We start from the raw sequence: 26,748 nt of genomic DNA on the forward strand, positions 1-26,748 counted from the left end.
TCTGGATTTATCGGGATTTTGCATGACTTCAGGATCATTGTTCCTAAAGGCCTGTCCTTGTTCAGGAGCGGATATGAAGGGAGGGAAACGAAGCTGAATAAGTTATCAGAAGCTAGCCCTAAAAGCTGCTCTACAGAAGGTGGGAAAAAACCCTCACTGGCTTTGGTTGAAATGCACCAGTGAGGACTGCACCTGACTGGCACCAGGGAGTGCGGCCGGCTGTTTTGGCCACCTTCCAATTAACTGAAGGTTCCAGTTAATTGGAGTTTGGCTACATTTTCTCTCGTCACTGGTGCTCAGGGTGGCCTGTGCCCTGCTGGGCCTGACTTAGTGACATGGCTCAAGTCCCCCGACTTCCTCCTCATAACCTGCCTTGCCTCTCTGAAGCCTAAATGCTTCAGTCGGCATTCTTCCACGGAACCCTCAGAAGAAACTATGCTGACATGTTAAGCTTTTTAATTTAGCACACACAGTGCGTATATGCCCCCAGACAAAACAGAATTGATTGATAATTCTCTTAATGGAAGCACAGGCTTTAGTTGCTCCAGAAATAGATCATTACCTCGGCCACCTTTTGTAATTTTCTCCCTCCCATTTTTTTTTTTTTACCCCACTGTGGTCTAAAAATATGATGTTTCATTTCATCCTTCTTTCATAATCCACTAAATGCCAGGCATTTCTTTTCAGACCTTTAATTTATAGCATGTTTGTTCGGTTTCACTTCATTAATTAATGCTCTTCCCGGGCTCCCACGACAGGGTCTTTGTGTAATGCTCTCTTACAGTAAGCAGGTGCTTTTATCCTTAATGAACAATTTCCTGGAAAATACTGAAATAAACAACGAATAATCAGGCCAGGCACACAATGACTCTGGGACTTATGTGTCATTTTCTAAATTAAACCTGGGGAGATGAGGGGCAGATTGTGATCGGCCACAGTACTGTCTTTTAGTGGGTCTTTCCTTTGGGAGGGCATATAGGGTGCTGAAGTTCTGGAAGGTGGGTGAGCTTCTTGTTCCTCCAGGAAATTAGAGTTCAGAAGAATTATTTGATTGCAAATGCATGTGGCTGTGAGATGGTTGTCAGACACAGTCTAGGCCAGAAATGCAGCCAAATTGGCCTCTGGTCCAGACTTGGAATCATCACTAGCTTAGACTGCAGGTCAGCAGGGCCTGGGCTGGGCCAAATTGCAAACTTATTGAAATTCACCTTCAGTTCCTTTCTTCCCTTCTGGCAGACTTGCCCACCCCTGGGAGGCAGTCCTTATCAGGCCCAGGACCCTAATACACTCATTCTCCCTGTGCACCCCCAGGTGTGTCTGTACTGCACCCCATACACCCCATCAGAGAGGACAATGCCAAACCCAACCATGCTGATATTTTCCCTGGGACTGTGCTGTTCACAGACTCTTCTCATAACCTGTGTCTCTTTGGCATCTCAACCTTGGGAGTCAGGTTTATTACTAACCCCATTTTGCAGATGAGGAAGCTGGGAGCCCTGGAGGTTAAATGACCATCCTCAGGCCATACAGTTGGTAAGAGGCAGAGCTGGGATTAGGACCCGGAAACCCCCTGAGATTCCAGGGCTCCCTGTTCTTGCTGTTCTAGGGTGGAGCAGAGCCAGTGTGAGCGCAGAGGAGAGAGGTGAAGTGCCGGCCGTGACCCGACCGGGCTGCAAGCCAGAAGTTACCAGTGTCATGGACAAAGGGCCTCAATAAATTGCTTTAAAAATTTGAATACCTGACTCATTTATTATTCTGAATAGAGCTGACAAAATCTTACATTATCCATCTACTTTTCTGTGTCATGAGATCATTTTGGGTCTTTGAAACGGTATAATGTTTTTCATCATAGCATGAGTACACCATCACAGCGGGGACACATGCCACACCATCATGATGGCAATCTCGCCGCAGCCAGATGGCTTCAAGGCTGCCTGGGAGGCTCCCCCAAGTGGCCTGTGTCCCTAGGGGTAGCAGGCTTAGGGCTCAAGCCCTCTGTGCACCCCTGCTCTTTGGGAAAATGTGCCCCAAGAAGCACAGGGGGAGAATCTGGGCCTGGAGGAGGGTAAGCTGTGGAGGAGTTGCCCATAGGGCCCTCCCTTTTCTGTTTTCAAAATGAAGGTGGCTTTATGGTGGTTAAAACAAATGTATTTTTAAGACAGGATCCTGCTGTCTCACATAGGTTGGATCTCACCCAGTGGCACAATCATAGCTCACTCTAGCCTCAAACTCTGAGGATTAAGAGATCGTCTTGCCTCAGCCTCCTGAGTAGCTGGGACTGCAGGGATGCATCACCATGCCTGGCTGGTGTTTGAAAATACTGAAAATGTATAGAGAAGAAAGTAAGTTGGTTAGGCCTGGTGGTTCATGCCTGTAATCCCAGCACTTTGGGAGGCTGAGGCTGGAGGATCACTTGAGTCTAGGAGCTCCAGACTTGTCTCTACAAAAAAAAAAAAAAAGCCAGTTGTGGTAGTGTGAGCTTGTGGTCCCAGCTACTCGGAAGGCTGAGGTGGGAGGATCTCGTAAGCCCAGGGAGGTCACAACTGCAGTGAGCTGTGACGGTGCCACCACACTCCAGCCTGGGTAACAGAGACGCAGTCTCAAGAAAGAAAGAAAGAAAGAAAGAAAGAAAGAAAGAAAGAAAGAAAGAAAGAAAGAAAGAAAGAAAGAAAGAAAGAAAGAAAGAAAGAAAGAAAGAAAGAAAGAAAGAAAGAAAGAAAGAAAGAAAGAAAGAAAGAAAGAAAGAAAGAAAGAAAGAAAGAAAGAAAGAAAGAAAGAAAGAAAGAAAGAAAGAAAGAAAGAAAGAAAGAAAGAAAGAAAGAAAGAAAGAAGAAAAGAAAGAAAGTCACCTAAAATGTCGTTATCCAGACATTTTTGTTAACATTTTTAACACCCTCTGAGCATCTTTCTGTCCTTGCCCCCTCGCTGTCCGCACACACACCGTATGCCCATGCACACGCAGTTTATATACATGTGATCATAATGTTCATGCTGCTTGGTAACCTGCATTTTTCACATAATAAGACTTTAGGGTCATCTTCCCATGTCGGTGAACTTACACATATTAGTCTTAAAATATCTTTGCTTTTCTGACTATAGTGATGATAATGCTCATTGTAAGAAACACTAATATAACAAAAATGTTTGACTGAGAAAGCACAAGTCTTCCATCCCTTTCCCAGAAGATGACCAATATTATTAATGCCCTGGTGTATGGGCTTCCATACTTTTCCACATCAGTATTTTTAATGATTGCATAATAGTTTGTTATATAGACAGGGTGGAATTTATTATCAAAGGCCCCATTCATGAGCATTTAGGTTGCTTCAGTGCTGCAGCAAGCATCTCTCTCTCTCTCTCTCTTTTTTTTTTTTTTTGGAGACAGAGTCTGGCTGTCACCCAGGCTGGAATGCAGTAGGATGCTCACATCTCACTGCAGCCTCAACCTCCTGGCCTCAAGTGATCCTCCCACCTCAGCCTCCCTAGTAGCTAGGACTACATGCACAGACCACCATGCCTGGCTTTTTTTTTTTTTTTTTTTTAATTGTTTGTGGGGACGGGAATCTCACTATGTTGCCCAGGCTGGTCTCAAACTCCTGATCTCAAGTGATCTGCCTGCCTTGGCCTCCCAAAGTGCTGGGATTACAGGCCTGAGCCACTGTGCCCGGCTCAAATATCTCTTTATCAAGAGAATGCAACAAACATTCTTGAACCTGTCTTTGGCCCTGGCCAGGTTTTAAACACGAAATTGCAGAAATGGAATGCTGGGTTAAAGATATATGTCAAAACATGTTTACCTATATTGACAACCTTCTTTTTAGAACACGTGTAGGGCACTTCAAACTTTGAGACAATTGGTTTCTGGCTTCAGAATCCCCTGGCCTAGGTCAGTTGGGAAGGTTCTCTAAGGAAACCTGGAGAGGCTACCCTTGTCTGATGCCCATGTCTGTGGGCTGACAGCCAGGCTCTTCTGTTTATCCCCAGACTCAGGGGGTCTAGTGACTGGGGAGAGGTGGCTCCTGAGGTGTGGTGGGAGAGATCCTGTCCTAGTGTGGGCTCTTGGCTGGAACGCAGCACACGAAAGAGGCCCATCTTCAAAGGGTGCTGAAGATTAGACAGAGAGGTGAGCGGCAACTAAGGGTCCCGACCATCACAACAATACTAATCTCCGCGTTTCACCACTGGGCTGCAGTTTGCAGGGCACCACCTGCATTATCTGTTTAATCCTCGCAAGGAACTGTTGTTCTCTCATCCTTCCTATTTGTAAAAGAGGAAAAGGAGGCTCAGGGCAGTTAAATGAGTTTTCCAGGATCAAAGACTAGAATTCAATTCTGCTGCCTCCTCTGCATTATCTCCCTGCAGCTGGGAGATGGCGCAAACCTGAAGTGCAGGGGTGAAGAGGGAGGAGAAGATGAGGAAGGGAAGGGCAGGGAAGGGAGATACTTCGTAGGTAAGCTTACAGAGTTGGAAGGGTCCAAGAGATAATGTAGTCTGACTCCCACCCTGTGCACCAGCAGAGTGAAACTCAGAGAGGTTAAGCAACCTTTCCTGGGTCACACAGCAAGGTAGTGACTTAGGAGGCATAGAGGAACCGGTACTGACTTTGAATTCAATAGTGGAGACCCAAGGGTAGGGGAAGTATGGCTTTCTGAGCCCCGACAGGAGGGAGTTGGGAGGCTGGGTGAGCTTGTGAAAGGTTCTCTCTCCCTTCAGAGGCGGCCCTGATCAAGAGTGGATCCAGAGGCATCTAGAATGGAGATGGGCCAGACTCAACATGCAGGGGACCTGCTGGGACATTAGCATCAATTCCTGCAAAGGCCTCTGATTTCCCATCACACTGGCCAGAGGCTTCCTGCAGGGAGAGGCCTTGGTGCTAAGCCACATCCTGGATCTACTACCCTCTCCTAGCCATTCCCACCTCCCCTCCAGCAAGTGTTCAGGGACTTGGGGCAGGGCCCTGCCTGAGTCTCCTCTGTGTCACAGTGGCTGGTGAGCATTCAATAAATGTTTGCTGAAGGGATGGATGAAAGATGAGATCTGTCTTGATAATTATCCAGGAGTCCCCCAAAACATACAGCCATGCCTAGATTCTACAGCAGAGGATTTTTCTATCAAGGTCTTTTTTTTCTTCCAGTTCCTTAGAAACTCTAAAATTACAGAGTTAGAAGAGTCTTTGAGGTGAAGGATGTGGATGGGAAGGAAACTAATAGTTCATTGGGTACCATCTCTGTGCCAGACCTTAGGCCAATCGCGTTACCTGCATTCTCATGTACTATCTTAACAGCCCTTGAAGTTGGTCTTCCTTGATGTGCAAGGCGTGAAACACTCAGCCCTGGAGCAGGTAAACAACTCCACTGGGTTATGCAGCCAGGAAGGCAAGGGCAGGATTCAAACCCAGGTCGGGTGGACTCTACCATTCCCTTCACATGAAGACTGCAACCAAGTTTTTGTGTGTCCTTGAGCAAGTCACCTCCCTTTCAGGGAACAATTTCCCCTTCTGGGAGATGAGGTGTTGGACCCTTTCTGCTCCCAGGTTTGTCTCGGTGCCAGTTCTGACACCATGTGGCTTGCTGTCCAGCCCATCATCCTCACAGTTCAGCTCCCGTGAGAGGCTTGGCCTTCCAGGGATTCTCTAGGACTCCCTCCCTCTGCGCCCTTCTCCCCCCTGGGCCCCTGTGGCTGCACCTTGTTGTTTAAGGAATGTTTTCTTTAAGGGGGCAGGGATGGAGACAAATCCCCATGGAGCTGAAGGGCCCTGGGAGGCTGACTTGTCTTCAGAGGTTTTGTGGATGTCGCCATGATTTAATGCAGGGCATGAGGGATACCTACAGTTATGAGAACTCCATAGCCCTGGGAGGAGGTGGGAGAGGGCGGTTGAGAAGGCCAGGAGTGGGCAGGTTGTGGGTGGGGAGGGGCCGGGCAAGCATCCAGGTTGGTCAGCTGAATGTGTCCTGATTTGCAAAGAAATGGAAAGATGGAGATAATTGCTTTGTGAGAAATGGAATGGCCTAAGAACATAGATAAGTTTTCTCCCTTCATCTTCAGAGGGGCTGGAGGCTGGGGCTGCAGATGCTGCCTGATTGGGAGTCAGGGCAGGCAGGAGGCAGTTTGGGGACCCAGAATTCAGAGGCTGCGCCTGTTGTGGAAGGGAGGCTGGTGCTTTATTAGTTTGGCGGTTTCTACCGCTCTGCTCCAGGATAGGCTGTGATTTCTCTCCGGGCCTGACTGATGTCAGGGCCACTTGCTCTCTGCTGGGCTTGAGAGTGCAGGGGACAGGACAGTCTCTTGACCCTGATGAATGGTGGCTGCAACCCTCATGGTACCATTTTCAGGATTTGTAGCCCGAGGCTTCCCAGGCAAGCAGAAAGCAGAATTTATCAGGGTGGTGGAGCAGGGACTTGGAGGGGTACATTTAACTTGTCTCAGGAGGTGACTCCAATCCCCTCTGATTTATCCCAGGGGGCAGGCACCTGGCAGGGACTCCACATTGGCACTGAGAATTTTTGCTGTGCTCCTGCAGTCAGGGAATCACTCTTTTGGAGATTAAGAGCTGTGGATTTATTTTTAAAACTTTTTTTTTTTTTAAGTACAGGAAGATTAGAAAGCATTCAACATAAACCCAACCCCTGGTGGGATTGCTGCAGGGCAGGAGACTTCATCAAGGCAAAGGACGAAGCTTCTTAATTATGAGGGCTGATCCAACTCCTCTTTTCATCTTGCACTAATCAGGCCCTAGCAAGGCCAGTAAATGGAGAGGGCTGGGGACTGGGAGCCAGCTGAGAGAGCCGGGGCAGAGGAAGAGGAAGGCCACTAGACGGGGCGATAACCTTGGCATTTGCCCCATTGTGTGCAAACTTGGCTTTTTGTTTTATTCAGAAAAAAGTAGAGAAGTGTGTGTGTATCTTCTGTAAATAGAAGATAGAAAGCTCTCTCTCCATCCACATGCCGGGGGGAAATGTGAGGCATTTGCTTTATCAGCTCCAGTTTGGGGTTTGCTTCTGCTGCTTCTCAGACCTGAAAGCGCCTTTTCATGAGGCGTCTGGAACACCCAGTCCCCAACTGCAGCTTGAACTATTGCCTGGGCTTCAATGCCTGCCTTGTGCTAGTGTGGGGAGCAGACATGCACTGGTGCTGATGAGGTGGTCCAGGCAGGAGTCTTTGAATTGCTCTCAGGATGTCCTGGGCGCCTACTGTACAGTATCTGATGCCACCAGATTGGTGTCTCTGCAAGTGCAATGTTAACACAACACGGAATGCCTTGTGCGGTGTGACCTGCTGTTGGGATGGATCTTTGATGTCCTCTCTCAGGCCAGACACAAGCAATGTGGCTGATGCTGAGGCTTGGGATGGTTGAGAGGTTGGGGTGGAGGTTGGCTGTAGAGTCAGTAGTCAATTGACAAAGATGTTGAGCCCCTGCATGTGCAGGCAATGCTCTTGGAGCTGGGGACATAGCCGTGAACACAACAGATGGAAACCCCTGCCCTCATCAAGTATATGTTCTAGTGGCATGGTACGAGGGGAAGGAAATAATCCTTAGGTCCTAGGGTCCAGAGGGAACAGCCAAGGCCATATCTAAGTGGTAAATATAGGAGGGGAGAAATTTCCAAAGTGGTAACACCTGTTTAGCAGTATAGGCACAATGCATGGCACCTGTGTTGTCCCTCCCCAGAGTTCAAGACAGACATTACTAATCAATCCTGGCATGCTTTCCCACTCAGCCCCACTTCCTCAGCACAGCATTCTAAACAGCCATTATAATAGATCCCCTTTGTTGTGGGAGTGGGAACTTCCCTGGGCCCACAAAATAGTGTCTGACTGCTGGCACTCCTGCTGCCAGTGCAAATATGTTGAGAAGCAAAGGATCATGGGAATATGGACTGGGATGGACAGAGAGCAGGCTGCAGGCACATGAGCCAAGCTCCAGCATCCAAGATTTAGGCACAGTCAGGAGGATGAAGCCAGTGGTGGAAGTGAAACAGGTGGGGTATGATTTTTGCACAGATGGACCTTGAGGTCATAACAGCTGATCCTAGGGCTAAGGCCATCTGTCTGTCTGCCCTCTGCCCCAATTTATGCATCTTGGCTAATGTGAGCAACTAGTGTCTGGCCAGATGTGTGCTGCCACGGAGACAGAGACGCCTCCATAGGTGCTGGTGCTAGTGATGGCAGGGTCCCAGGCAGAGGCAGGGGCCTCCAGAGGATACTGCCATCTCTAAGACCTGCTCAGCCAGCAAAGCCAACCCAGGCTGGAGCAGAAGCCCTGGACAGGAGGAGGGATCCTTTGCTATGATACCAGTGTCCCTTAATCTACCTGATGGCATTTTCCTTTAACACCAGGTGCCAGGCATAGGAGGCTCTTGGGTGTTAGAATAAACAAGTGCATGCAGACTCTCAGGGCACAGCTTGACATGCACCAGGACTTTCTTGAGACTTGGCGTTGAGGGAGGGGAGCAGAGTTTCCTAAGCCGCTATCATCAGGAACGCCACTCTTAGAGCTGTGTCACTAGAAAGAGTTCCATGGGAAATATTGGGTGAAACAAAAAGCCAAATGGTCTCTTTATTTTGGGTCTTCTCAGAGTCTAAGCTATGCTAAAATGCTTAGACTGAATATTTAGGATGAGGACATAGCAAGCAGCATTTCCCAAGCTTGGAGACATTCACCCTTGGAGACATTCATCTGAGAGATTTCTATCAGTGTCTCCTAGGGCTAGTGTTCCACAGAACCCAGATGCAGAGAATGCCTTCCAGAGGTGCCCATGCTGGCCACCACTGCACTGCAGTGCAAGCTCTCTGCTGTCTGGTTCCTCCAAAGTTCCTGCACATTCCTGCCTCCACGCACTGCTTGGGTGGACCTGCCCCAGAAATGCCCTTTCTCTAACCTCCACCTTTGCACATGCCATCCAGTCCAAGTCCCACCCACTCCACAAAGGCTTTCACAGCGCCCCCAGTGGGACTTAATCCCTTGCGGCTTTGAGCATCTTCAAGTGCACTACAGCTGATGGCATTTTGCACGGCCCAGGCCAGGGCAGGTGGTGCGCCAAGAATGCTCAGTTTGGGCTGTGGCCTGTGGGTGGCCACGTGGGCTGACAACACCATGTCTGCAGGTGTGAGAGGTACGCCTCCTGGGCACTTTTCTTCCCTTTATCCCCCCTGCCCAGTCCATCAGGGGTAAAGCAGCCATGGTGCCCAATAAGGAAAGAAAATTTTCCACCTCTGCAACTTCCTCTGCTCTCTAATATGTAGAGAGCTGGACCAGAGGGAAGAGAACCAGCAGATCTATTTACATGGACTCTTCCCCTGAAGTGAAACCAGGGGCATTTTCTTATTTAATTATTAATGCCCTAAATCAGATGGTGCCCAATATGTTAACCTCTGTCACTCCAAATGGAGTCGGCCTAATAACCACTGCAGCAGGATTGATTTTCCCTCAGTCATCTCATAAGCATATGTCTTTGGGATCTGTCCTCAGAGAGATCCCAGGAAAGTCCCATTAAAGTTAATGGGGATGAGTTGCCCCCATGTGGTGACGGTTCCTTTCTTCACTGCGCCTGAGTGAAGTGAGACAAGGAGAATTCCCTTCCTTCCTTCCTTCCTTCCTTCCTTCCTTCCTTCCTTCCTTCCTTCCTTCCTTCCTTCTTTCCTTCCTTCCTTCCTTCCTTCCTTCCTTCCTTCCTTCCTTCTTTCCTTCCTTCCTTCCTTCCTTCCTTCCTTCCTCCCTCCCTCCCTCCCTCCCTCCCTCCCTCCCTCCCTCCCTCCCTCCCTCCCTCTCTTTCTTTCTTTTTCTTTCTTTCTTTCTTTCTTTCTTTCTTTCTTTCTTTCTTTCTTTCTTTCTTTCTTTCTTTCTTTCTTTCTTTCTTTCTTCTTTTTTCTTTTCTTTCTTTCTTCCCCCCTTCCTTTCTCCTTCCTTCCTTCCTTCCTTCCTTCTTTTCGTTCTTTTCTCTCTCTCTCTCTCCATGAGGATTTTAAAATCTCACAGATTACAGCAGTGATCCAAGTTACCTCTCTCTCCCAACACATGGGTCAAAAGGGAGCAGAGAAACAATCTTCTCTTATCCAGGTGGCCTCATCTTTTGATACTCTTGGTGTAATGAGTTTGAAGACGCTGTCAGGAGGTTCTCTCGGGAGAATGCTGGAGATTATAGGAGTGGCCCAAGTAATGAGTCAGGGCCACAGAGAGAATTAAGACAAGGCAGGGCATCCCCTACAGCTGGCATTCAGACTCCATGCCTTCTGGAGCTCTGTGTCCCATTTTTTATTTCTTTATTTGATGCCTGATTGGCCCAAACCCCACTTGGAAGAAGATGCTTGTTCCACTTTTGACTCTCCGCATATGTCAATGCCATGTCCTAGGCAGGCTCTTTCTCCGCTCTAGGTTGAATCTCCCAGAGGAGAATGAATTGAAATGATCGCTGAGCTCTGCAGCCCTGGTGTTGCACAGACTCCAGTTTGTGTGGAGACTTCTGAGGCGCTGATTGGGTCTCTGGGGATGGGGGAGTGGGCTGGGGGGAGTGGGTGGGGAGCTCTGAGCAGCTACTTGTGCTTTGCATACTCCTGGACTCTGCACATGGAACAGAAACACCAGAATCGCTCCTCTCTTTCTGATTTTCAGAATGCATTCATTTGAAATCTGGCTAAATCTGCATTTCAGTCAGATGGTTTCCAGATCTCAAATAGAAACACCTCATTAATCATTAATTTAGACCCCCACGGTTATACAGAATTTGTGACAATTTGTTTATCTTTGAAGGAGCTGCTGAGAAAGAGTTTAACAAGGAAATTATTGTGGAGGGGAGGAGAATGTTTAACCTTTCAGAAGAGCACTCCATTTAGCTTCCCTGAGGGTACAAATGGGGGTGTGTGCAAAATACATGCCGGCTTTTATCTGTTCTCCTAAGTAGGGTGAGCGCTTCCTCATCTGCGAACTCAGGGCCCAGTGGGATAGATCCCCAACCATTTCAAGCCTGCAACCCCTTTCCAATGTCAAAATATTTTCTATAACACCCCCACCCCCAGTTATTAGAAGTTGCAATTTTTAGTGTTGCTGATTAAGAAGAAAAGCTACTCTGAATTCAGTAAAGCTTTTAAATAAATCATGATAGTATCTACATACACATGAAAAATAGTTCCATCTTTCTGAGTCACAGCGTTCATTCAGCCTACAGATGATGTTTGGGTGCTCATGATTTCCAGCTCCTCCGCACCCTTCAAGGTCAGCGACCCAGCAGGTTACAACCCTTGGAACAGAAGTTCTCTGAGGCAGGAGGAACACAGAGTCCTGGAGTGCCCGGACAGGAAGGAACCTCAGGAGGCATTTCAGCCACTCCCACTGGAAAGGTTGTCTGCCCTCTGTGAGGAGCCCCTTGTTGGGGATCCCTAGTTTAGTGAAGCAAAGGAGTTGGCATCCCATGTAGGCACATACCTGCCATAGCTGCCACCTCAGGGGCCTGGATCAAAGTCTGCAAACTGATTCCTTATGGTCCCTTACCAGGTGGTCTAGGCCCAGCATCCCACAGTGGGAATGGCATGTGATGACTGCATCACTCTGGGCAGAAGTAGCTAACACCCCACAGGAGACAGAAGAAGCAAGGGCCAGTCTTCCATGGCTTGTGGGCCGAGAGTTCAGGGTTTTCTTGGCTCATTCACCCCCAGGTCCACACCAGACATCTTTTTTCCCTTTCTTCTTGGCAGGAGGGAGTAGGGAAAGGAAGTAGACGGGCAAAGAATGTCAATGATGAGGGATAAGGGAACGGGGAGGGCTTTCCCTTTAAAGCAGTTCAGATCTGGGGTCCCTGGGTCCAAGGATGGGCCCGGGGGCCTGAGGACACCCTGCAATTATAGCCAATTTTGCACTTGTGGGCATTTTTCTGGGGAGAGCATCTACACCTTTCCCTGGATTCTCAGAGCAGTCCCCGAGTCAGAAAACATTCAGAACCCCTGGCCTGGAATTTGGACTTTTCCCTGACTCAGGCTTCACACTCTCCTGTTACTCAGAACCGGTGAACTGTTACGGTGTTAGTCAAACCCTGCAATGTGCAATATCAAATGCTCATTACCCACGACGATGGGAAACTAAGTAGATGCCAGGAACACGGTCTGATCACAGACGCAGCCTCCTTTGTTCTCCCGTGCAGGGTCCGCGATGGCGCTCTCCCTGACGGGGCTCGTTGCCTTCTCCTTCCTGCAAGCCACCCTTGCCCTGAACCCTGAGGACCCCAACGTGTGCAGCCACTGGGAGAGGTAAGGCGTGGGCCTCAGATGGCCAGGCACTCTCTGGGGGATCGCCCTGGGCATGGCAGTAAGGGACAGAGGCAGTCAGGAGATCCGGGAGCTGCCTTCTAAGGGTCTGCAACCTGGCTGGGGAGATGGCCCAGATGCGGAGAGACAGGACAGAGCAGTATAGATTCTGTCTGGAAGGTCAGGGTGGAGGCAACTTACATGAACTGCAGTTACGACGCACTGTCCTACCCCTCCCTGCACTGGCGCTTCCCAGCCATTGCACAGATGAGAAAGTAGAGACCCAGAGGGGCTCAGCCCCTGTCCACAGCCAGATAGGGTGCAGTAAGTGGGGAGATGCAGACCATGGTCCCAGGTGGCATGCTCTCTGATGCTGTGATGCCTTTCCTGGTCTCCCAGGACTGGCAGCCACGTGGCAGCTTGGATATGTGGCCCCAGCAGCCTGCCTTGAGGAGGACGGGTGAGGGGGTCCTATTACTTCTGGTCCGGTGGGAGCTGGGTGTTGCTGGGGGAGGGCGGCCGAGGCTGCAGTGGAAGAGCAGGCTGCATTCCAGCTGCGGCACTAGGTCCTGGGGGAACAGGCCGGGTCCCTGCAGACGGCCTGACTTTGAAACACAAGGTTAAAGTATTGATTTTGGTGAGCAGAAAGATAGTGACCAGAGACCCAATCAGGAAAAACCGAATTAAACCCTGGAATTGATTGGCCATGCTGACCAGGACGACTCTGCCACTTAGATGTTGATAAATCAAATGAATAAAATTAAGATGAGGGCCCTATGGGAGAAGTGAATGGTAGAGGAAGAAAAGTGGGGGACTTGGAGGGGGTCAATGCTTCATGCCCATGAGGGTGGATAGCCCAGCCCTAGGGCGGGGAAAGGCACCTCAGCCAGGCAGGACCTGGCTCTGGGGTAGCCTGGACACTTGCGGGTCAGGAAGGATCAGCTGGGGGGCAGAGGGACAGTGTCTGCACTTGTGTGATCCATGGGGACCAGATCCTGTGTGTGGCGTCCCAACAAAGTTGAGGATGGAGCAAAAGGCAGTACTGTAGTGTGCCCGTTTTTGGTGAAGTGGGAAGAAAACAAGATCCGTGATGAGAAGACCTCAGTTCATTCCGATCCGGATTTTTCCACCTATAAGCTGTGTGACTCTGGGGAGGTCTCTGAACGGCTCTGAGCCTACTTCCACCTCTGTAAAGTGGGGAGAAGCATTATCCTTGCCTCACAGGCTCATTGGAGGACCAAGGGCAGCAGTTCCACGAAAGTGCTTTGAGGACCACAAGTGTCAGTTGCTGTCTTTTCTTGTTGACAACTGTGGCTTTGCAGGAACTGGTTATCATGGACTTTAGTGCACATCAGACTCATGGGAGGTGCATATGAAAAAGTCTCCTGGGGCCTATCCCCGAGATGCTGATTCAATAGTGCATTTTTCATAAGCATTCTACGTGATTCTGAGGTTACTCAGGCCCCTTGCCCATTCTGGCTTTGGTGAATTTAAACCTTTATTTCCCGGTGGGTCAGAGAGGTATTGGGAAGAGCCCCACGTTATTCTGTGGGTTTTGGACTCCAGCCTCAGAGGACCCCTTTCATCCCTCTGGTCCTGTTAAGACACAGCTGCTTCCTGCTACTGTCTGTGCTGCATCACAGCCTCTTGAGTGCCTCCTTTGCAGCTGCTCACCTCTGCCTGCCCCAGTGGCTCTATCTGGAGTCCCTCTCTTCCAGGGAGCGTCCCCCACAGGGAGGGCCCCCTCTGACTTCTCTCTCTGTCTGAGCCCCATTTGTACTCACTAATTTTCTACACCTGCCCAACATGAATACATTTGGAATGTGAAAATATTCTGAACTGAGCCGAACTGAGCTGGCATTTCAGGCTTCTTAGGCTATCAGCCAAGGTTACAGCCCGGATAGGAAGACAAGGAGTGAAACCTAACAGCTAGAATGAGGTCTGGGGACTCTCTGGGCTTCTCCGGCCCCAAGGGGGAAGCCCTGTGGGTGATGCCTGGTGACACCAGGTGCTTTCTTCTTCTCAGTCTTTCCAGCTGAGCTCCGTTGTAAGTTGTAAGTTATGTGTGGATGGATCTAGCCTGTGTTGTTCCCGAAACACACCATAGTCCCTGGAGATCGCTTAGGGAGAATTTCTCAGCTGGATTAGTGCTTCTGGCGGCTCCTCATTAATTATGCCCCTCCACCATAAAACCCAGTGTAACGACCTCTCCCGGCTAGTAAAGCCTGGCTCTCCAAGATTAATCTGGCCCCTCATTAGCATGTTGGCAAATGAGCAGTGTTAAGCCACCCAGCCATGAAACCAGGGGCACACACTTCAGGTCAGAGAACCTGGAGTTGGTACAAGGCATCGTTGCCAGACTCGTTCAGCCCAGGGCATCCTGCAGAGCCCAGTCCCTGCCCCGTGACTGCCCCCTCCAGCCCCCTGCTGAGCTTCTCTCTGGGCATCCAAGGTCTATGTTACAGCCGAAAAGGGAGGCTGGACCCCCAAGTGCATAACAAAGGTGGGGAATCCATTCTGTGTGCTGGTCTTGCTCCTTCTCTCCCCAACATTGGTCAGGGAGGAAAGATCCCTCGGTGCCTAGCACGAGAGGTGAATCATTGCCTGTCAACATCTATTAAACACTTGCTGTTTAAGCATGTTATATGTATAGTGTATCTTGTTTTATTTTCCCACTGCCCTGAGAGATAGAAAATATTACTGCCCTCTTTTAATCCTCACAATAACCACACAACCTGGTTAGACTTACAGGTGAGGAAACAGAGGCTTATATGAGTCAAATAACACATCTAAGGGCATGCTGCTAACAGGCAACAGGCTTCAAACTTGCCCCTTCTCCTGCTGCCATGTTTGGATTCCAGGGCCCATGCACGCTCCCCATTCATCCTCTTGCTCTGAGTGAGGTATTCAGGAGATGTGTTAGAGCAAAGAATCATGCGATCCCAGAGTTGGAAGAGAACTCTGGGTGGCCGGGGTGAGGGGCAAGTTGCTTCAGTTTCCCTAAGCCTGGAGATAAAACAGGGTTTGGGCTGTTTTTTCCTAGATGTGTGCCTCTGAGGCACATCTCAGGTATGCCAGCTAGTGGGGGCACACCAAGAGCCCTCCTTACATCCCCAGTGCTTCAGAGAAACAGAATTTCCCACCATCCAGGCCTCTGAGCATTGTTGACTGCTTCTGGCCTCCTCCTTCTGGATGCCAGACCTTTGACTTTCCAGGCATCAGAGAGCCTACTGTGGACCCACTTGGGGAGCTGGCCTGCCCAGCCCCCTTGCAAGTTAACCAATGCAGTTTCCTCAGGCGAGGCAGACGTGCTTTTACAGCCTGGACCCGGCCATCTGGCCCAGGTCAGTGAGCCTTCTGGGAAAAACACTGAATAATACCAACCTACATAGAAATTAATTCCTTAGATCTCAGCTGAGGTCCTCTCTCCAGCCTGTTTAGGAAACGTGAGTCCTCACTTCAGCATCCTGGCTTGAATGCCATTTCATGCAACCCCCTGCCAGGGGCCGGCAGGTAGAAAGGCTTATTTTGGTTAAGCTGAGATCTGCTTCCCTGTGGCTTCCACCTGCTGGTCCAGGTTTACAGCTAACAGGCAGGATGACAAGAAACCACTTCTATCAGGGACATATCCTCAATGTACCCCCAGCCACACTAGAGGCAGAATAGAGTAGAAGGTAACTGGGGGAGCTTGTGGAAGCCACGTATGCCCCCGATGCTCAGTTTCCTGGTCTGTAAAGTGAGAACAATTCCGCCTACCTAAGATTGTGAGGAATAAAATGTATTAAAACACTTGACACAGGGTGCTCAATAAATGTTAGCACCTATTGATACTGCAGCGTGGGCTGGGCAAGTCACTTTTCTCTGAGCCTTAGTTTCTTCCTCTATGAAATGGGGCCACTTACTTCACAGAGTTGCTGCAAAGTCCAGCTTCCAAGCATGCTCTTTGAAAACCATAAAGATATGAACAAACACATAAAGTATTTTTAAACTTGTTGGCTCTGCCTTCCAGAGCCACATAGAAGAAAACTACCCCCTGCTTCTTTATTCATTCTCTGTTAAATGAACAAATGAACTTGAATTTTAGAAAATGATCTGGGCCAAAGGTCCGTGAGGGGTATGTCCTGGGGCCAACCTGGGGTCGGGGAGGCTGGAATATGAGGGCATTCAGGGAAGGGGGAGGATAGTTGGGAGTGGGGAGGTCAGAGCCTCCGGACACTTGGCTGTGGAGCTTGGCCTCAGGGCTGTGGGCTCAGATGCCCCGCGGAATATCAGCTCAACTTCCCAAGTGCTAATCATGGCTCCCATCTCCCATCTGGTTCTCAGCTACGCTGTGACTGTCCAGGAATCGTATGCACACCCCTTCGATCAGATCTATTACACACGATGCACAGACATCCTCAACTGGTTCAAGTGCACCAGGCACCGGTGAGTACCTCTCTCAGATGACGGGGCAGGGAAAAGTCACTGGGCTCTCAGGGCTTGCCTCTGTGCAAGATAGAAAAAGGCCATTGGAGCAGATGCTGTCATGCGCCTCCACTCTGAACCATCCACCCAAGCCATCCACCCAAGATGCTCTGCTGATGGCTTCTTTCTGGCCAAAAGAGCTTGTGGGTAGGACAGGCCAGAAGTGCTGGAGAGTTAATGCTTTTGAGGGCATCCCTCAACCAGGGATGGGGAGATGGGGTGTTGGTAGATAACTACCCCAACTTCCTCACTCTTGGGATGGCAGAAACATCTCTTAGCCACGTTCTACATGTATCCTAGAAGTCTCCAGTTGCCCATAGAAGTAACCTGCTCAATAATACCGTAGATTGGCTGCCTTTACTTCCCTGTCTCACTTTTCTATCCTCCTACCAGTACTTCCTAGGATTGCCTCCAAAATAAACTACTTGTTCTTGAATCCTTTTCTCAGGGTCTGCATTTGGGGGAAAACCCAACCTAAGAGAGTCCCCTGCCCTGAGCAGATGTAGCCCCATATCAGGGCATCCAGCTTGAAGAAGGGAGTGCAGGCTAGAATTCAGCAACCTCACAGCACCTTGGCCAGGCTTCCCTTAGCAGTGCTCAACATGAACAACTGCACATGGCAGTCCTGCACCCTTGTCTGCAGCCCTCCTGCAGATCATATGTTATCATGTCACTCAGGGAAAGGCAAGAGGAAGGAAGAAACAACATGCTTTAAGGGATGACCCTGAGAAAGACACTTCCCAGTGCACTCATCAAACTTAATAATCTGGCCAGGCGTGGTGGCTCATGCCTATAATCCCAGCACTTTGGGAGGCTGAGGTGAGCGGATCACAAGGTCAGGAGATTGAGACCATCCCGGCTAACACGGTGAAACCCTGTCTCTACTAAAACTATAAAAAATTAGGCGTGGTGGTGGGTGCCTGTAGTCCCAGCTGCTAGGGAGGCTGAGGCAGGAGAGTGGCATGAACCTGGGAGGCGGAGCTTGCAGTGAGCTGAGATCATGCCACTGCCTGGGTGACAGAGCAAGACTCTGTCTCAAAAAAAAAAAAAAAAAAAAAAAAGACAAAAAAACCTTAATAATCCTCGTTCTACCTACCCTGCAGTGTCCAGGGAGGTCAGGAATGTGAAAATTACTTTGAAAAAATACAGGGGAAAATGGAGGAAAGTGTGACATATTAGCCACATGTGAAGCGACACTATTTGAAGGGTGAGAGACTAGCTGTTGAAGGATAAATAAGGAAGTAAGGGAGAGACCCCAGGGTGGGCCCTTTTGCTAGTTGCTGAATATCTATTGATTCCCGATTTCTCCTTTGCTTTCTCCTATGAACCCAGTTCCTCTTTGAGGATAATTCAGGAATCATACTGGGCAGCAACATGGATGAGAAAACTTGTTCTGTGCTGAGAAGCCAAAGTCCTGGTTTTCTTTGAGGTTTTGCTGCTAACTGGCTGTGAGACTTTGAGCAGAGCTACACTTGCTGCTTTAAAATTCTTACCTGCTAATTCCAACATCTGGGTCATCTCAGGGTTGGTCTTCATTGATTGCTTTTTTTTTTTTTCTGCATGCGTAGTGTGTTTCTTTTTTTTTTTTTAGACGGAGTCCCACTCTCTTGCCCAGGCTGGAGTGCAGTGGCGTAATCTCGGCTCACTGCAACCTCTGCCTCCCGGGTTCAAGAAATTCTCCTGCCTCAGCCTCCCAAGTAGCTGGGATTACAGGCGCCCACCACCACGCCCTTCTAATTTTTGTATTTTTAGTAGAGATGGGGTTTCACCATATTGGCCAGGTTGGTCTCGAACTCCTGATCTCGTGATCCATGCCTCGGCCTCCCAAAGTGCTGGGATTACAGGCATGAGCCACTGTGCCTGGCCAGTGTGTTTCTTTATATGCCTAGTAATCTTGGATTGTAGTCTGAGCATTATGAATGACATGTTGTGGAGATCAGATTCTGTTATGTTCCTCCAGATAATATTAATTTGTTGTTTGTTTGTTTTGGTGGCCTGGTTACTTGGCTAAACACAAATTCCAAACTCTGAAAATTTAATATTTTGAGCCTTAGCTAGGCTGCTTGGAATATGCCCTCCATAAGGATAAATCAGTGGTCAGACACTTGGGCAGGATTTTTACAAAGATTTTGGGGCTCCCTCTTTGTGGCTCTCCCTTTCTAAGGTTTCCCTTTCACTCTCTCCTGAGGGGCTTTAATGAAGCCCAGACCACCCCCCACTGGGGGGCTTGGGGATAATCCTGTTTGATGGGGAGAACAGGCTGGATGACCTCTGAGTTGATTCCAAGTCATTCTTTACCTGAGAGGCTTACATAACCCCTGAAACTGCCAGGAGCTGCCTTCTGTGCTGGGGCAGCAGCTTTACTTTGAGGCCAGCTTTCCTTCCATTATGGGTTTTTGACAGAGTTGAATGACCTTAGCTTACGACATTCCCAAATATCACAGATTTCCCCACCTGCATACCCAGGAGGTATGCTGGGTCCACCCTGGACTTGGCCTGTGGTTCTTCAAACGAGCAAGGTTGTGTGTTTTCTATCTGAATTTTAGTTGCCCAGAGTATTGTTGTGCTAAATCTCTCAGCACCATTCCCTTCTCTCAAATGTCCACTTGCCTCCAGTATCCGCCTGCTTTTGTCCTCCCTCAAGTGCCTTCAGGTAGTTGTTTTGTATATTTTCCCCTAGATTTTATAGTTGCTATTTGCAGAAAGGTGGTCCAATAGGGGCTACTCAGCTATTACTGTATCCCCTTCCTCTAGCATTTGACTGTGGAATGAGGAGGTGGGACTGTGGAATGAGGAGGTGGGACTAAATGCTCTCGTTCACCCCACTAGTTTTGCCAGAGTTGGCTGCTCGAGGGCCTGGTCAAAGGCAGAGGCAGAAATAGTAGTGTTGCTCCTCCTGAAGCCCTGGCAGGCCCAGTGTGAGAGCCAAGTTTGCTCAGAGGCATGGCCCTTTTGGGTACTTGGAGGCTAGGGCTGCCATCCATCACCACTAAGGTGGTGGCTGCTTATTAAAATAGACTGTATTCCTAGAACATGAATTCTTTTGCTAAATTATTGAGTCACCCGCAGCTTTCCTGACGACCTAGAGCGTGCATGCTAACAGCTGCACCCTCCGTCTGCTTTGGGGTGGAATGGCATGTTTTAATTCAGCATCCTTCCCCTGAGAGCAGCCTGGCACCTGGCCTTGCTTCCCTCTCTTGCCTTTCCAACCTGCACAGGGACAAAGAAAGATGGGTGAGCCAGAAACAATGGGTGGCAACTCTCTCCTGAGGGGCTTTAATGAAGCCCAGACCACCCCGCACTGGGGGGCTTGGGGGTAATCCTGTTTGGTGGGGAGAACAGGCTGGATGACCCCTGAGTTGATTCTGAGTCATTCTTTACCTGAGAGGCTTGTACAACCCCTGAAACTGCCGGGAGCTGCCTTCTGTGCTGGGGACGTAGCTTTGCTTTGAGGCCAGCTTTCCTTCCATTATGGGTTTTTGACAAAGTTGAATGACCTTAACTTACGACATTCCCAAATATCACAGATTTCCCCAGAGTTCTGCACTGTCATTTGTTATGAAGTGGAGGCTTTAAGGTGTGGGAAGGTTGTCCCAGACTGTATTATAGGACTCTCTTCCCAAGCCGTCCTGGCCCTCCATGTAACACAGCCTATAGACGTCTCTGATGACCAGACCCTCTGCTGTGCTGCTAAGGAAGAGTCCACAGGGCAAGCTCCACTTAGGTGCTGATGGAAAAGTGGAAAGAGGTCTGGCTTCAAGGCCCAAGGACTTGGGGTCGGGTCCAGGTTCCACTCCATGACCTTGGGCAGGTCACTTCCTCTCTCTAGCCTCTAGTGGCCACTTCAAATCTCTTCCACTTTGACTCTCCACGTGAAGAAGGGGCTTTGCCTATGGATACCCCATTTTGATTTCCTTCTAAAGATTCAGTATTTCTTTTTACTTACTCCTTCACTGTGGCCATCTGTATAGCCACAATCTACCCTGTGAAAGCTGGTAGAGGGCAGTAGGTTAAGCCTAGCAGCTTTGAAATTGGAGTGAGCTAGGTTTGAATCCTGGTTCTGACCCTGATTAGCTGTGCTGGTCACTAACGTCACTAATTTTAGTTTTCTTATTCATAAAACAAAGGGTGGGGAGTTGAGGGGAACATACAAAAAATAAGAATAAAAGCTCTAAAAGGGAAATAAATAAAATAAAGGGGGATAGTAATGGTGCCTCCGCAGGGAACGGAATGAGATGTTGCTCATAGTCTCTCTGGCACGGGGCTAAGTCTTAACACTTGTGTCAGCATAAGGTCTGGAACCCACGAGTCTGACTCCCAGTGCTGCGGCTCCATGGGCCTCAGCTTCTTCCTTTGCAGGGCAAGGGGTCGATTCAGGGCCTTCCCAGGGATGGCGTGCGAGGCTCCTCTCCTGGAGGTGTTATTTTGGCGTGGGGGAGATTAATCTACTTTCTGGGACTGAGCTGGACTCAGAGGGTCCTTTTGCTGACTCTGCCTCTGTTCTCCCAGTGGGGGGACCAATACTCAGGGGGCTGTGAGCAGTCTGGCTTGTTAGAGGGGTGGGAGGGAGTGGGCACAGAAACCCTCAGGGCCTGACTCCTATCCAGGTCACCGCATGGGCTCCTCAAGCCCAGAATCTGGGTGTTTTAAGGAACTAAGGAGAAGTTCATGGTTGCCCTCCACAATGTTACTCCAGAAAGTATCTTCTGCAGCCCTTCTATTTAGAAGTGACTGGGGAAAAGTCAGCAGGTTTAGTAAGTGCCGTGTTAGTAATACATTCTGCATCACAACAGCCCAAATCCCACTATCGATTTTTTTATTGTGTTCCTTCATATTTGAAGCCGCCATGCATTTTAAAGTAATTATTGAATGGCATCCTCAATATAGCTTAACACAAATATCATTCTAAACAGGAGTAATTGATTTTCAATACTTTCAAGTGGCTTTCTCCCTCGTGCCTTAGGATCAGTTATAAGACGGCGTATCGGAGAGGCCTCCGGACCATGTACCGGCGGAGGTCCCAGTGCTGCCCTGGCTACTATGAGAACGGAGACTTCTGCATACGTACGTAGGGGCTGCTGCTGTTCTGGCCTCAGTGGGAAAGGGAGGGGAGGGGAAAGGAGGGGAGGGGAAAGGAGGGGAGGGGAGGTGGGGCTGATATCCATGGTCCCTAGGCAGCAGTCCTCAGCCACACGGCTCCGGAAGTCCCTGCCTGCTGCCAGTGCCCAGAAGGAATAATGAGTTTGGTGCAAATTCAGTAGCAAGGGTTGGGCCATCAGATGAACCTCCTTACAGGGTGGATGGAAGTCCGTCAGTTCAAGGCCTTGATGGGGGATAGGGGAGAAGTGGCTTCTTCTGGAGTGGGCACTCTGAGGAGCAAGGCAGAAGAAGTGCTGGGTGCCTGGCACAGGGTTAAGGCGTACAGGTGCTCAAGGCAGCTTTGCTGGATGGAAGGAGAGATGGATGGGTATGTAGATGGACAGTTGGATGGGTAGAAATGGGAAAGAGAGGAAGGAAGGCTGGGTTGTTGGATGTCAAAACCACAGTAAGAAAAGGATGGGGGCAAAGGTGAGGTGGACCATGAGGGAGTGGTTCTGGGAGCTAGGAGGATTTCCAAAATGGATTTGGGGGACATTGGAGAAGAGGTGGGTGCATGAAAGACAAACATTGCCTCTTTTCCTATTTGTCTAGAGCAGCTCAGAAAATGCAAGCCTTAGTGTCCCCTAAGAAAGGCAAGAGCTGAGTTGCTGGCAGCGGCAGGCCCTCTGGGAGAAGAGCAGTGTGGTGCAGTGGAGGCACCCCGGAGCAGGAGCCTGTAGATCTGGGCTTCCTAGCTATGAGGCTTGGGCAAGTCACTTAACCTCTCTGGGAGAATGATTGTAGGGGCCCTGTTGGGTTCAAAGGGACTCTTTCCCCACTTACCTCTGACCCAGTGAACTGGGGCCAGTGGACTTTCCAGCGGGCCTTGGAAGGTTCCCTCTACTGCAAGAGCGTGTCAGAGGAGCCGGGAGGCCCTCATTTAATGACTGAGAAGAGATTCCACCCCCAAAGCTTCTGTCTCTTCATTTGGAGAGTGATTTTCCTTGTTAGTATTCTCTTTGCCATTCGAGTGGGTAGAGAGAGTTCGCACCAGAGGGAAAATTTGGGCAGAGTGGGTGTGTTGATGTTGGGAATAAAATGACAATTTTCCCCTACTGTTGTTAACATCTCCCCCAATGCTGGAGAAACTCAATTCTAATTGCATTACAAGAATGAATGAAAAATATACCCTCCAATGGGTTCAGTAGTAATGGTTTTGTAGGAAAGATACAAAGCAGTTCACCTAAAAGGCCATTTCTCAGGAGCAGGGCAGAGGACTGAGCTAGGACGAGGCCTTGGTCAGCACCTCACCTGGGATGGGGTAACCGAGACCCAGGTGTAGATGTGAGATCAGGACTAAGGCTTTCCTGCTGCTGCTCTGTCTGCATGGAGTAGTGTGAAACCAGGCCAGGGGCAGGACACGGGACTCACAAAGCTTCAGAGACAGATAAGCGGCTTGCCCAAGCTCAGGGCACAGTGATGGACTCAGGGAAATTATGAAGGGAGTTTGGATGTCAGCACAGAGCTCCAGGAATGGATGAGCACATTTCCTTTCTAATTTCCATTAGTGAACGGTGGCAAAGCTCTTGGAAAATGAAGAGCAGGGCAGAAGTGCTGAGTGTCCTGATTGCACAGGAGGCCCAGTCTTACTGACTGGCAAGGGCAGTTTATACCTTCCGACCTACTCCTTATGTAACCACTGGGCACTGCCTTCTGGCCAGGTGACCCTAGGACGGTCCACCAGGAACTCAAGCTCAAAAAGCCACTTTTAGAATGGAAGATTTCTCCTAGGAGGGCACAGGAGAGTTCTGGTGGGGAGATGGGATGTGGGGCATCCTGGGTGCTGGTAGTGATGACACTGAATCACAGGGTTCTGGGTTTGGTCCTTGCCCTGCCACTGCCAGCTTCTTCCTCTTTATCTTCACCTTCCCAGCACCCGCCACATGCCAGGCACCATTCTGATCACTTTACATACACTGATCCATCTACTGCTCCCAGCAGCCCTGTGAGGTAGGTGTCCTTATTTCTCTCATTTGACAGGTGGGGAAACTGAGTCACAGAGCTTATGTAACTTGCCCAAGATCACACATCTGGAAAATGGCAGAACTTGGATTTGAATCCAGGCTGTCTGGCTCCAGAGTCTTTGCACTTGGATGGCTTGGGCAGGCTTGCTCGTCTCTTCATGAACCCGGGCAAGGCTTTACCTCTCTGAACCTCAGTTTTCATTCATGTAAAATGGCAGTAGTAACACCTGCACTCACCAGGCACAGAGTGGGGTTGAGTAAATGTCAGTTCCCTCCTCCATGGTATTGGTGCTCCACATTGTTTTAGTCTTGGCTTTTAGTTGCTCAAAGAGGCCCATGGACCCTGTCCCTGGGAAAACACATAGTACCTATATAAACATACCAACACACGAAGTCCTTTGCACACAAGTTCATTGGGTTCATGGATCCCTTGAAACCCTTACAGGGTCCTTGTTGCATGGTAAATAATTTCTGCCACATGTTCACGTTACCCACGCAGCATGTATTTGTTACTTCTTGCTACGCAAGATGCAGGGGCATAGATAAAGATGATGGACTGTTGCTGCCCTCGAGGAGTTTGCAGTCTAGTCAAAGGAGGGGACTTAGAGTGTGCTACAGGGTATACTAGAAAGGTGTTTCAAGCCAATATTTATTAAGCACCTACTATAGCCCACCCACAGTGCTGTGCTGTAAGATAGAAGAGAAGAGTTAGAAATATGAACAGCCCCTGCCCTTGTGGAATCTACCTTCATGATGGGAAGGCGGGACTAACACTCAGCAAAATCATTCCGTAACAGCCCAGAGACTGGATGTGCAAAAGGCTAGAAAGAGACAGTCGAGCGCGGCAGGAGAGAATGCTGCCACCTGCTTCATGGGGCGTTGAGCTCCATCTTGAGGGATGCAATGACGCCGTCAAGGGGTGGGTGGGAGAGGGAACCCCATCAGCAAAGGCATGGAGGTGGGCAGTGAGGAGGCTGGCCAGACCCCAGAGGGCAGACCTGGGCTGCAGCAGGAGGGGCAGGTGACTGGGTTGGGTGTGTCGATTGCCTAGGGTGGCTGTTACAAAATACCACAGGCTGGGCGGCTTCACCGACAGGGGTTTATTGTCTCACAGTTCTGGGGCTCAGAAGTCTGAGATCCAGGTGTTGGCAGGGCTGCTTCCTTCTGGGCTGAGCGAAGGGTCTGTTTCAGCCTCTCTCCCTGCTTCTGGTAGTTTCCTGGCTGCAACAGCAGGACTCTGATCGTCACATGGTGTTCTTCCCATGGCTTCACATTTCCTTGTTATGAGCACACATGTCATAGTGGATTACAGCTCACTCTAATGACCTCATTTTAACTTGATTACCTTTTAAGACCCTATCTCCAAATAAGGGCGTGTCTCAGGTGCTGCAGCTTGAGACTTTAACATAGGAAATCTGGAGAGGCAGGTGTCAGCTGTTACCAGCATCCTCCTGTTCCTGTTTAACGTGATGGGAGGAAAGGGAGGGGGCACCAACTGGCCACACGTGGGCTTTGGGCTTTGTCACTTGCCCATGAGAGAATGGAGACCCCAGGGTGAGGGAGCTTGTGAGAGGGAGACATAGTAGTGAGAGGGTGAAGAATGACGCCAGGGCACTGGGGGACAGATGGGAAGCTTGTGAGCCTGGGATAATCAGGAGCTGGTGCCTGCAGCCCTGACCCCCAGCGTCTCCCTCCCCATCGCTCAGCGGCCAGAGAACCTCCAACTTCACCAGAACCTGGTGAGAACCATCGGATGCCGAGAGTTCTCTGGATCCTGCATGAGAACATCACCTGTGCCCTGGGCAGGGGCAGGAGGATGTCATCCTCCCTCCAGAGTCACCTTCTGGGAGCCTTGTTTCTTGCAGGCTGACAAGGAGCAGGCCCAGGTGTGAAAGCCTTGGCTGACTCAGCCACCAACTTGCTAATCTTGGGCCAGTCCTTTGCCTCTGTGGAGCAGCTGTGACATAGGATGGACCATCCCTGTGTGTGGAAGGAGCAAGAGATGGAACAGGGACCCAGAGTGTCCTGCAAAGCACAGGGCTCAATACAGATGCAGGGGGGCACTGTTTTTCTCCTCGCTATACAATGTCCTCTGCCTTTGAACTGCCATTCTCATCTGGGAGCCCTCCTGAAACCATCCCTACCAGAGCTTCCCACCCGCCCCAGGCCAACTCATACCTCTTTCTGCTTCCATTATCTACAGCCACAGCTGAGTCCTGGCCCACTTCGGTCACCAGGTATGAAATATTTCCTAGAGATCACTGGGCAGAGTGCCTGCCTGCCTTCCTCCCTCCCTCCAAGCTTCCCTTTCTTCCTTCTTTCAGGACAGAGGCATTTTTGCCTCTGCAGATGGAGCTAGTTTTATGTCTTGGAGAAGCAGACTTTCACTTATGTGGTAGAGTTTGAGGCATTTTGGGAAGCTCTGTTCTTTGAAAATACTAGTGCTATATCAAACCAGATGATACAGGACTGAGTTATGAGCGTACTGAGTTTTGCTGCAGTAACAGACAACGTCCAAATCCCAGTGGCTTGAAACAATGAAGTTTAATTTCTTCTTCAAATTAGGTGTCCACCGTGGGCTAGCTAAGGCCTGCTCCTCGTCAGCCTCACCCTAGGACCCAGGCTGATGGAGCAGCAACTCTCTGGAATGTTGCTAGTTGCTGTGGCAGAGAGAAAAGGGCTCTAGCTAGTCTTGAAGGCAGAGGGTCAGAAACATTTAGTGAGCAGTATTAGTTCCTATCACAAGTCCCATAGAGATGGCCATGGTGCTCACAAACCACAACTCATTCATATGTGTGTTTGGTATGCGCTTAATAATGATATGAGACAGGTTCTGCGTGCTTGGCTCCAGCAGTTCTCAAACGTGAGCTGCCGAATCAGAATCACCTGGGGAACTTGTTATACCACAGATCGCTGGGCCCCAGTCCCAGAGTCTCTGATTTAGAAG

At 49.7% G+C, this 26,748-nt stretch overlaps 1 protein-coding gene across 5 annotated transcripts in view; it reads left to right on the forward strand.

Annotated features, from left to right (window-relative positions):
* The window catches only part of LOC105488312 (multiple EGF like domains 11), a 388,835-nt gene that overhangs the window by 119,671 nt on the left and 242,416 nt on the right, over positions 1 to 26,748 (forward strand). For 4 of the 5 annotated variants that reach the window (XM_071101179.1, XM_071101176.1, XM_071101178.1 and 1 more), the window contains exons 2-4: positions 12,132 to 12,237; positions 16,558 to 16,659; positions 21,662 to 21,762. In XM_071101179.1, coding sequence (XP_070957280.1) covers positions 12,140 to 12,237; positions 16,558 to 16,659; positions 21,662 to 21,762 — 301 coding nt within the window. In that variant the 5' untranslated portion in view covers positions 12,132 to 12,139. Of the gene's footprint in view, positions 1 to 12,131; positions 12,238 to 16,557; positions 16,660 to 21,661; positions 21,763 to 26,748 lie in introns of those variants that run through there. The other variant, XM_071101180.1, reaches the window with a different exon arrangement.

This window comes from Macaca nemestrina, chromosome 7 (assembly GCF_043159975.1).
Source record: "Macaca nemestrina isolate mMacNem1 chromosome 7, mMacNem.hap1, whole genome shotgun sequence".
NCBI lineage: Eukaryota > Metazoa > Chordata > Mammalia > Primates > Cercopithecidae > Macaca > Macaca nemestrina.